Genomic DNA, 12,014 nt, shown 5'->3' on the forward strand with positions numbered 1-12,014 from the left:
GGGCCGACTTGATTGAGAACTTGTTATGCAATTGGATTAAGAAGTGAATTACCGATTGTATATCGGGTCTATTGGGACGAATAATCAGACTAAAATAGATTTGTACAGTCTAAGACTAAGTCGTTGATTGGATATTTCATTATGTGGAAATGGTTGTTCCAGAACATTTTCATTGAATATTCCATTACGTGGAAATGGATGTTCCAGAACATTTTCTCTTGATTGATTGAATTGAAATGGTTGGTGAAATCGATATAGTCCAGGAATGGTACATTTTCATACTCACATTGGTGAGAAATAACCACTGAAAAGTCTGTGAAAATTCTAATAGTGACCTTTTCTTTACGAAGTCAAAAATACACAAAATCTCTTGTTGATATATAAAAACGAGTTACTTTTCGTTTCCTATCTATATCAACATCTATATCATCTATATCTATTGTATTGAGAAAACCTCTGCAAATATTTCTGCGATATGGCGGAGCTCAATCATGTTGCAAATACTAATTATTTTCTCAGAATATTCAAAGGCAAATCTTCCAACAGCTCAACTAGAGTCTTCGTCGAAAATTCTAAATATAATTCTCCCGTATGAGATGTCTCAAAAAAGTAAGAAACTATTATCTTCTACTCCAAATCTCTTGTGATAATGATTATGACTGTGTCTACAAAAATTGATGAAAAAAAAAAACTGGAGGTCCGTATTTAAAAAATAGAGTTGATGAAGAAATATAACGAACGAAACGTAGCATTGCAAATTGGTTCATATCAGATTATAACAAATATGAACAAAACAAAATTCAGTAATTCCAGTTTCAGGTGGATATTTCGAAACCAATCACTGATATTCTTGATAGCAATAGTGGAATCAGCTTGTAAAAAGGCCGGTATAGTAGTACATTTATTATCAAATCTCGATACCTTTTTGGATTAAATTATTACGATTTACGTGGGGGTCCTGATTTTTTCAAATAAAATGAAGCCCATGTTGATGACTGATAATATAACTTTCTCTGAACCGAAGAATTGGTGAAATCGCCCAAGTAGTTTTTGAGTTCATCCATAAACATTATAATATAAACTTTGTCCATCCAACAAAGTAATCCAAGCAATCATAGATTATAGATTGTGATCAAAGTATGATCACCACGCACATTTGTTTGCATTCATTGGGTAAAATAAACAAGCCCCCTTGCACTAGTCCAGGGGTCTCCAAACTTTGAAGCGTTCGGGCCATAATGATTTTTTCAGTTTGTTCCAAGGGCCAATTTCTGCCCTTAACTATATTTCTAGACTAGGATAGTCGCAAAGTGCGTGACCTAAGCAAACTTACGCTTATTTTGCATTTCAATTATTATTGTGTATTGTGACACTTAACGACATCTAGTGGCGAGTAGTGGTACTATGTACTATCTTTTTCAGCTACCCGCTAGGTGGCATTAGGCGTAATTAAATATTTGGAATTACCGCGTTGGTTCGAGGAAGTTCTGGTTCTAGCTAGTGTATTCCGATCACCTCGAGATGGCAGTAATAATTGCAAATAAAAAGGCTAGCGGCGCAACTGCGAGTTAGTCTGCGTAGAAAAGGCGAAGGAAGCGAAACTGTCTATTGTGAAATAAAGTAACACCTATCAATAAAAGTATTTTGATTTGACTTATTGTTTTTATGTGTGATTTGTTAGTATGGAAAAGAAGCGAAAAATCGACAGTGAATGCAGAACGTTCCAAGAAAAATGGAACTTTCAGTATTTTGTGATTGAGTCCAGTAATGAGGCACTATGTTTAATTTGTAATGAAACCATTGCTGTTTTCAAAGACTATAACATTAAACGACACTATGAATCGAAACATCTTTAAAGTTACTTCAAGTATACAGGAAGTTTGTGGAAGGAAAAATTTGAAGCTTTGAAACGCGTACTCAAATCGCAGCAATCTTTGTTTACCAAAGCGAATACTGAACAAGAGTCTGCAACTCGCGCCAGCTTTCGTGTGGCTCTTGAAATCGGAAAACGTGGCAAACCATTCACCGATGGAGAAATGATAAAAGAATGCTTGACTGCAGTAGCCGAAAAAATATGCCCCGAAAAGATAAACTTCTTTAAAAGTGTCAGTTTGTCAGCAAACACCGTGGCTCGGAGGGTGCAAGACATCGCAGAAAATATATCATCTCAACTGTCTGACAAAAATGGACATCATGAGTGGTTTTCTCTAGCATTGGATGAGTCAACGGATGTGTCAGATACTGCTCAGGTGTTGATTTTTATTCGCGGAGTAGATAAAAGCTATGAAGTGTATGAAGAACTTCTTGATATTGATAGTATTCACGGCACGACAACTGGGGCAGATATTTTTAAGGGAGTTGAAAATGCCATTAATAAAAAGAACCTTCGATGGAGAAATTTGAAATCTATAACAACTGATGGAGGCAAAAATATGTATGGTGAAAATAAAGGAGTGGTTGCACTTGTGTCAAAGGCTGTAGAAAATGATGGTGGTTCAAAACCATTAGTCTTACATTGTATCATTCATCAACAGTCCTTGTGCGGAAAATGTTTGGATATGTCTGAAGTTCTAAAACCAGTCATATCAGTTGTTAACTTCATCAGATCCACTGAGCTGAATCACCGACAATTCCGCGAGTTTATTCAACAGATTGGAGAAAATGATTTACCGTATCATACTGCCGTACGCTGGCTTAGTTGCGGAAAAGTCCTTAAGCGCTTTTTTGAACTTCGAGCAGAGATCGAAATTTTTTTAAATGAGAAGCAGCGCCCTTTTTGCCGATTTGGAAAATATTGAATGGATGTGAAAGTTAGCCTTCTATGTCGATTTGACAAATCATATGAACGAACTGAATTTGAGATTGCAAGGAGAAAATCAGCTTCTCCTTGATTTATACACCAATATCAAATCCTTCAGGCAGAAAATAATACTATTTCAATTGCAGTTACGTAAAAAATGTTTCACAACTTTTTGAAAATGGAAATTATTGATTTACGGTGCAGTGATATGCTTAAGAACAAATATCACAATTCATCTTTGTTGGAATTTTATAAGAGTCTTCCACTGGAACAATTTGATAATTTGCATAAATTTGCTCGTGGGTTGTTTTCTGTTTTTGGTACTACTTACTTGTGTGAGAAAACGTTTTCCAAGATGAAGTACACAAAGAATGTTTACAGAACTCAATTAACCGATGAGCATCTTATATCTCTTTTGATAATTGGTACAAGTAAAATTGATCCACAACTACAAAGTATTGTCAGTGGAAAATCACAATTACATAAATCTCATTAGTGTTTTTGTTTTACTGTGATTCATTTCAATTATTAGTTATTAATATGCTTAAACTTAGATACTTAGGTTAAGTTTTCTTTGTCATCATTTCTGTCGTTAAGTTTTACCTTGCAAGTAAATAAAACCGAGTAATTATCATTCTGTGTTTTCTTCTTCAACTTATCACAGCAATAGTAACAACAATTAGGTAATCACTGGCTGTCGCGGGCCAGATTGATGACAGTAAATCATTGGCTGTCGCGGGTCGGATTGATGACACTGGCGGGCCGGATTTGGCCCGCGGGCCGTAGTTTGGAGACCCCTGCACTAGCCGAACAGATTTAACTGTAATTGGCTGGCAGAATTCATTCAGGTATATCGCTACAAGGTCGAAGCATATTATAAAAAAATATATAAAATTTCGGTCATTCCTCAGTGCGACTCTTTACAAGCAGCCTTGTCTGGGAAACAATGTGCACTATACTATAATGTTTTGGAGCACTCTTTTGCTTAGATGTACAGAGTATAGGTTAAGATGTTCTTTCACATAGCACTTCCTTTTTCTGTTCGATATGATCAGAATTCATTTTTTCTAATAATTTTATTATCCAGAGTGGGGTATTTTTCTGGCTTGCTTTGCATTTGGAGCGATGCAAATTATGCTGCCTTAAAAGTAGGCCAATCAATTGAAACGAACGGTTTCCTGGTAATCGAGAAGGATTCTGCCATAAAGTTTTTTATTCAAATTTGAATTCCTGTTTCCCGACGCACTAATGAAGCAGAAGTTTTTAACGAATATTCCCTACACGCGATTTCTGGAACAATTTACATCTCATACATATTCCTACAGTCATTTCCGGTAGGAATATGTATGAGATGTTTCGAATATCTCGTAGTTCAAGAGACCTAGAGCTAAAACTTTGAACTGATTCAAATGGCGCTCATTTCGATTATATTTCACTGAAATATTACAGTTTGAAGTAGACTCATGATAACGGACAAAACTTTTGAAAAAACTCAATATTATTGTCAGTAAATATGAGCCACAATGAATCAAGAGCGTACATTTAACTAACGACTGATGATTTTTCGGTAATGCTCAAGTAGAACCCCTTTTGCAAACCAAAATATTAGATAAATGATATATAAGACTCGTTTAACTCCTGACAATGCTGACTTGGTTAGCGAAACGCACTTCGAGAGACAGCATTTATGTTCTAGCGAGAAAAAAGTGTTTTCAATAGATTCATTCCAAGTCAGAAGCTTCAAATTCTAGTTTTTTATATTATGGAAGGTGAAAATACCTGAAAGATGTCGATAAAAAACTGATTTTCCTCCACAAAAAATTACTTTCGTTGAATATTTTTCAAATTCTACTTATTGAAGTCAAAGATAATGATTTTCCAAGCATGTAACTCATTTGTAACCATGCCAGATGGCTGCTGTTTCCAGACTCTTGTTTATGTACCGGAATCTGACCCAATATTCAATATGAGTTCTCCATGAATGATATGAAACACAGTTCATATTTTATTGATTCGTACAGTTTTTAGCTCAGGAGGCCCCGTGCTTTATTTACCAGCGAAAAGTTTCCAGTTATTTGTGTTTTCTCTTAGAAGAGATTTGAATATTCAATAGCCCGTCTGATTTCCAATTCCCAAACGTTCCAAAAAATAGGCGTACAAAATGAAACTATTGGATTTCAGACGAAGGAAAATTTCTTGTGATGCACTGTTTGAAACTTTTTAAACTAAATCAAAATACAAAGTTGTCCTTATTAATACTATAGATACCTCTGATAGGTATAGTCGAAGTAACCTGTATTGTGAATAGTTAAAGCTATCGGCATCTCAAAGGCCAAAAGAACCAATACAGAGAAATAATGCCGCTGCCAACTATGTCACGTGGACAGTAGACTTGACGGTTCGTATTGGATAATTTTTATTAACCGAGTTTTATGATTGGCTGAAGAGTCATAAAATTAAATTTCAAGTCATGTTACGGTGACGAATAGAATATGGGGATGAGTATCGCCGTTGTGTCGTCAATGTTCAGTTCAGGTACTGATCGCGATTTGAGTGTTGAAATTCGATATTGGTGCAGTAATAATTACCTAAAATTTTTGTTATCTGTTTGAAATGTGGCGTCCTAGGACAAGTACTGATAGTAACAACGAGTGTGATAACAACGCAGACTTTTTCTGTGTAGTGATTTCAATAGCGATGGTGAACAATGCGAAAAACAGATACCAGTGAATGAGATTCGATAACATACGACTGTTACAGAAGCAATGAGATTCCTACAACTGAAATCATCAGGAAGAAATTGAATACTTCCGACCATAACGTGAGCTGCTGTGACAAAACTCTTCAAAATTGGATAAAGAAACTAGGATTTGGATTTAAAATAATACACAAACGTCTAGCAGTTATGGAAAGCAGATGAATAGTGGAATTGCGTAACAAATACTTAGAACAAATAACTAAATATAGCTTAGAACAACGGCAAATTTTCTATTTGGACGAAACTTGGTATGACACTCACGACACGCTAAGAAAGGGTGGACTGATAGTTCGAGAATGTGTACGCCTAACATGCCTGCCAACTAAGGATCGCGACTAATCATTGTGCATTGCGGAAGAAGTAAAGGATGGGTGCCGAATCCTTTGAAATTATGTGGGAAAAACTTGAGGACTGCAATTTTGACTACCATAAGAACATAGAAGCTAACATTTTTGAGTAATGGTTCGAAAACACATCGATCCCAAATTTGGATGCGAATAGTGTAATAGTTTTTGACAACGCTTTCTATCATTTGCGTCAGCTCATCAAAGTACCGAATAAAAATTAGAGGCAATATGAAACATAAAAAGTTTTTTAATAGATAACAATTTGTATTTCGAAGATAGCTATACAAAAAACCAACTACTTGAAGTTTTACAGACAAAAACATTTGAAAAGGTGTACGCCCTTGAGAGTATTGCTGAAAAGTATGGACACACCATACTGAGACTTTCCCCCTATTTCTACATTGTAGACTCGCTCCTGATCTAAGTTTACAGGAAGGTCCGTTGGAGCCGTAAACTCGACAAGTATCTCCTCTATAGACTCAGCGTCAAAAATAATTTTTATCATGGAATCTAGATTTACTATAAATATCTAATGAGCACCTAATCAGCACGTTATTCTCATACCCTTACTTATCAACGAACGTACTATAAGAACTCAGTTCATCAGCAAATCATACAAGCAAATCTGAGATAATTTATATACAGATCTGAGTTGATAATGCAAAACCATAATTACTCAACTAGGCATAAATATAATTACAAATCACCCCTTATGTATAAGTCGATCGGGCAAAAAAGCTATCCATATCTTGGGCCTAAGTTGTTTAATACATTGTCAAATGATATTAAAAATGAGGTCTGCGCACACCGTTTCAAAAAAACTCTTAAACGTTATGTACAAAATACAAGCAGAAACTATTTTCATGAAATTATAGAGAGTTGAATCAAATAGGCAATGGATTAAAATGAATAGAATAAAAAATAAAAAAAAAGTATAATAGAAGTAATGACATTTTTACCATTGAATTCTTCAATGTAGATATTTTAGTATGTTTTTGCTTTTAGATTTTAATTTTAGATCATTTTATTAGATGAACTTATACACTCTGTGTATGTATATTTCGTTTCAATTAGTAATGTCTTATGTGTTTCTTTTAAAACTTACAAAAAAGTACTTGTACTTCGTAAGCTGTAAATTTATTCACCGTGAGTTTTAGAAATTTGTTCTCAAATTACAATTTTGTACTATTATCCTTGTGTGTGAATAAATATTATTATTATTATTATTATTTATTATGGTGGTTTTCCATTATGCCCCACAGGCATTATGGGGCATTATAGATTCCATAATGCCCCATAGGCATTATGGAATCTAAGTTTACTATTATTCATCTAGTGATCTGTTGTTTAGCGAAATTGGAAGCTTTTGTTTATTAATTAGAAAATTTACGATCCTCACCGTTTAGCACTTGATTAGCACCTAATAGTGTTCCCTTAACATTCATAATTTTATTATTATTTCCATTGCGTTGCTAGCATCACATAGTGCTAGCAACGCATCTTTTATTGAGTTGCGGTGTAAGTTACAGAGCACCTAATTTTTGACTTCGGTACCTAAAATGCACCTAAAAAGTACCTAATTTTGACATTTTCTAAATGCGATTTCCGTACTTTAGGTTGCTGGTGTAACAGAGCTTCGTGGGATAACAGCAGCATTTAAACACGCAGCAGTGAGCAAGGAAAGTCTATTTTACTCGCATTTCGCCTAAAGCGAGATCGCTCTTATCATGTTTAAAAAATATAATATTTCTTTTGTGAAGCCCAAAGCCTGTTTTCATTATTCATTTCTTTCCTATTTCGGGACTTTTAATGAAAACTGTCACCAGGGAGATGTCCGGATATTAATCTGTATATACAACTGTCGACACGAAAAACGTTTAGGTTATTTCTAGCTGGATGATACATGTCTGTCTGACGTTACAATTTTCCAACGCGAGAACATGAAAAGTAATGGTGAAAGTAGCAAGGATGTCGAATTTCCAACCAGGCGTTACAGCTAAGATGTAACTTCTTTTCTGAAAGAAGAATATGGGTCTCTCTGGTGGCGTTTAATATCACAGTGTCAGATCGAATCGAATGAAAATATACATTATTGTCTGACTATTTGAATCTTATCGAGAGAGTTCAGGAAAACGTGAATTCAACATTTAACACGCGTTAAGGCTAGAGATTTATCTCTCTCCTATAGATACATTCATGGAAAGTGTTCTAGTGACTTGGCACATTTGATTTCACCAAGAGCGGGACATATCAGGAATACGCGACAGACTGTGGCTGCTCATCGTTTTGAGGTTCAACTCAATACACCTCAAATCCCACTGTTTGAGAACTCTTTCATTTGTAGAACAGCGTTTATGTGTAATTAACTTCCTCAGAACGTTACAAATAAATTTAATCTCCAGCGATTCAGATCCAACGTTAATCTGTACTTTCGTACAAACACTGTGCGAAAGTTATAATGATAGGTAAAAGCAAAACACATCAAATGAATGACTGAATCTGGTAAAACAGACAGATTTTGAGGAAATAATTAGGTACAATACAATGTCAACTTCCAGGAAGGTTCAATATTGTCATTCTCATCTAAACTTGTTTGAATTAATTCTGGCCAAGCAGATAGATTGAGAAAGCACAAATTAATACAATATTGATTCTTGGAATGCAGTTGAGACGTAAACATATTTATTTCTGACCGGGATATTATAAGCTTATATCGTCATAGTTACGCTATCAATAAAGAGGGTCATAACTCCCTTGGGACATTGTAGATTTTATAATTCCCTCTACCTTTCACAAGTAAAAATAAATAGAAATGAAAACTGAACCATATTTTATTTATTCACGTCATTACAAATAATAAATGTACAATTTTGAAATGTTCCCTGAAAATTACTTCCGCCACTGGAAACAATTTCTTCTTTTGTATGGCTGGAGCTTCTGTTCACTACAGTCGAGGTACCTGCCTCTTCTGATGACAAAGTAGACAACATACGCGCCGTTTTATTTCTCAATTCGATGCTATCCTCCAAATACCCCTCCGCCACCGTGGAACTTTTCCAACCTCCGTGTCTTTTTAAGTTAGTCATAGTTGCTCCTGCATTGGCTAGAGCAGTAGCAGAAGTGCGACGAAGGCAATGTCCCGTATAGGAAGATGAGTTTGGCAATCCTAAATACATTGCGATTTTGCTGGGGATTTTCCCAAACATGTTTTTTCCAATTGGCTGAGATGTACATTTATTTTGTCGGAAGCTCAAAAAAAATCGTTTAATACCTTTAGGACGCAAAGACATATAAAGTCTTAATAAAGGCAAAGCGGAGAACTCTTTTTCATCCACAACTGTAAATTTCTTCGATACACCAGTTTTACTTTCCGGTACGTTCACTACCATAACGGAATCCCGGTCCTCTATATCCGATATCTTCATATTCAAAAGTTCCTGACTTCTGCATCCTCCAAAATAACCCATAATCAAAACAACCTATACCAAAAAAAAGCAAATAAATACACACAAAAAGGAAAATAAGAAAAAATTACCTTATGCAATAAATGAATATCATTAGGAGCGTCCTTTAGGAATCTGATAACATCTTTAGGAGATAAAACAGCAGACTTTTTCGGCTTATAACTCTTACTCTTCCGTTTCAAAAAAGCCTGTAGTTCATTGAACTTAGTGATATCTCGTTTCTCATGTATAGTCACCATCGATTTTAGCATTGACCATTTAGTCCATAAAGAATTCGGACTATACGTTTCTGACTGAAACGAATAAACACAATTACTACCAAATCTACCGAAAAACATAGAAAATTCCTTACCAGTTCTTGAAAATATGCCAGAAATACAGTTTCAGTGACATCTTTTGGCATAACATTTTTCCGTGTCAGCCAGTCCAGATATATCTTGTATTCTTTTTGGTATACGGCTTCACTTTTCGATGGAATTAATGATTCTCTTGCTTGTTCAGCTTTTTTCAAAATATCCTCCATTATATTTGGGGTAGAAAACACGTTTTCACCGCAAACACAGCAAGCTGTGTTTGCGGTGAAAACAAAGTTCTGTTTATAAACAAGTAACATAGCAACAACCTAGCAACAAGAAAACTCTACTATAATCAACGGTACCTGATTCAAATATACCGGGAAGGTAATGAATTGGTACATTTTTCCGTTTCAAAAATGAACAAAATTTTATTGAAATCGGTCAGAAATAAAATTATCTATGTACCACGGGAATTAATGAGCCTTAATAACCTCAGGCAATTGCTGTCCCTCGGGCCAGAGGCCCTCGGGACGCAAACTTTGCCATCGGTAATTAAGGCCCTCCTAATTCCCTTGATACATAAATAACTATAATATATGACATTTCATGAGAACAAGTTCGACAATGGCGAATAAATAATTTGCTGTTGGTCGTTTGGAAGATAATTTTGCATTTATTGCTTTCCATATGTATTGTATATTCTAGGTGGTTTAATTTTTGTCCTTCATTTTTTGCATGTAATATGTCGTAGTCCATGTTGAACAACCATATTATATCATTATATAAACATTTCAATGAACTGTTCTACAATCTATAATACCAAATGAAATATGAAAAGAAATCACTAAGAAGTCATGTTCCATTCGCTTTCGTATTTAAAACTAATTTATAGGTACGACGCTGGCTGGCAAGAGACTTATCGTAATCCAATAGGAATTTAGTTGAGAGAGTCTATACCTGCGCGATCGCTCGCCATCACGTTTGGCGCTTGCTATAGTTTACAAAACTTCTTTTACAGCTGCCGGACTGAGTCATAGCTGGTGAAAAGCTCCTCCCTCAAGATGTGCAGTAGATGTGTAGAAATCTGTTATCAGTCTGTTAGATTATATTCGAGCCGTAAACATCCAAATTCAGGACCGTATTCAGTTAGGGATGCAGATACGATTTCTCCCACCGACCGTGTATCAGTCCGGTAGCTGAATATTTGGCGATTCTCGTTTTGGAATGTCTTGAAGTCCTTCCTATGTCTCTTTTCGACTTATATGTCCTCCCTAGGAGTTGCCAGTCTTAAATGCTATGTTAATGTTCTCTTTTGTCAGTAGTCTTTCATTTCATCCGATAATTTTCCTGTATAAGTGAATGTTTTGTAGGTGTGTTATTTTTAATGTAGGGGTATTCTCAATGTATGGCTTATTTGGAAAGTTTTTTGTAAAGAATGTGATGAATCATATTCGGGTTGAAGTTGTTGTTCACTGCCTTGAATTAGACAGCATTAACTTTTTGATCATTACGGGTATACAGGGTCCTGCAACAGTGGCACGGTGTTCCATATCTCTATTTAGGAAACAGATAGAAATCTAAATTTCTATAATATTACCTCATCACTCGAGCTCGACAAAATAAAAATATTGGCGGTCACACAGGGTGTTCAATTTTTTCTGGGCGGATCCCAACTGTGTTTTTTCAAATGGCAACCTATATTTTTTATCGTGTTTTCGGTTTCTACATGAAAAATGGAAGACACTTTATGTATATCTTTACTCCGTAAATGTTGACGGTTTTCGAGATATCTAGCATGACAGGTTTTTTTTCCAATATTCGTCACTCAGAATATTTGAAATTATAAAGTTGTGCCAAGTCCCATTGTATTTTTTTTGTTCAAATATTCTACAGTGGTAACTCTCTCAAACGATGTATCTGAAGTCGACCTGTGATATACAGGGCATGAATAACCGGCTTGCCACATATTGTAAACAAAAATTTGCAGAATCTTCCTTATTTTAAATGGAACACCCTGTATATTATTAATCCATAAGGAGCGTCAACAAAACCTCTACAAATTTCATTGAGTATTCCCTATGGCTAGGTTCAATAGTTTTTCTTAAAAAAGCATTTTTTTTGAAAAACGGTCGTTCTTCCTATTTCTACGCCATAAACTCGATGAAAGACTTTTTTCAAAGCGAAATCCATTTGACGACTGATGACAATATTATTATCATTATAAATTTTCCTTCGAAGGAGAATCGTTGGAAAATTGTAGAGCATCTCAATTAATTTGCTCTCCTTTCAGTTTGTTTCCATAATCGATGAAGAGCCGAACCAGGAAGATATTCAAGCCGTAAATTAATT

At 35.2% G+C, this 12,014-nt stretch overlaps 2 protein-coding genes across 2 annotated transcripts in view; one reads left to right on the forward strand and one right to left on the reverse strand.

Annotated features, from left to right (window-relative positions):
* The window catches only part of LOC111503932 (diacylglycerol kinase eta), a 215,583-nt gene that overhangs the window by 6,477 nt on the left and 197,092 nt on the right, over positions 1 to 12,014 (forward strand).
* LOC141482131 (uncharacterized) lies at positions 8,723 to 9,929 on the reverse strand. The gene is made up of 3 exons (XM_074174818.1): positions 9,722 to 9,929; positions 9,441 to 9,662; positions 8,723 to 9,384 (listed from the first exon to the last, which is right to left on the reverse strand). The coding sequence occupies exons 1-3, from the start codon at positions 9,890 to 9,892 to the stop codon at positions 8,737 to 8,739; spliced, it is 1,041 nt and encodes a 346-aa protein (XP_074030919.1). The 5' UTR covers positions 9,893 to 9,929; the 3' UTR covers positions 8,723 to 8,736.

This window comes from Leptinotarsa decemlineata, unplaced genomic scaffold (assembly GCF_025532065.1).
Source record: "Leptinotarsa decemlineata unplaced genomic scaffold, Ldec_3_MD MMD2_tig00000882_RagTag_RagTag, whole genome shotgun sequence".
NCBI lineage: Eukaryota > Metazoa > Arthropoda > Insecta > Coleoptera > Chrysomelidae > Leptinotarsa > Leptinotarsa decemlineata.

Bases quoted from the DNA above. Each gene is read 5' to 3' on its own strand.
- LOC141482131 (XM_074174818.1), bottom strand. From the start codon at position 9,892: ATGGAGGATATTTTGAAAAAAGCTGAACAAGCAAGAGAATCATTAATT. The intron at 9,663-9,721 runs GTAAGGAATTTT...TATTCGTTTCAG, and splicing joins TGGCATATTTTCAAGAACTG to TCAGAAACGTATAGTCCGAA. The intron at 9,385-9,440 runs GTAATTTTTTCT...TTTTTGGTATAG, and splicing joins ATATTCATTTATTGCATAAG to GTTGTTTTGATTATGGGTTA.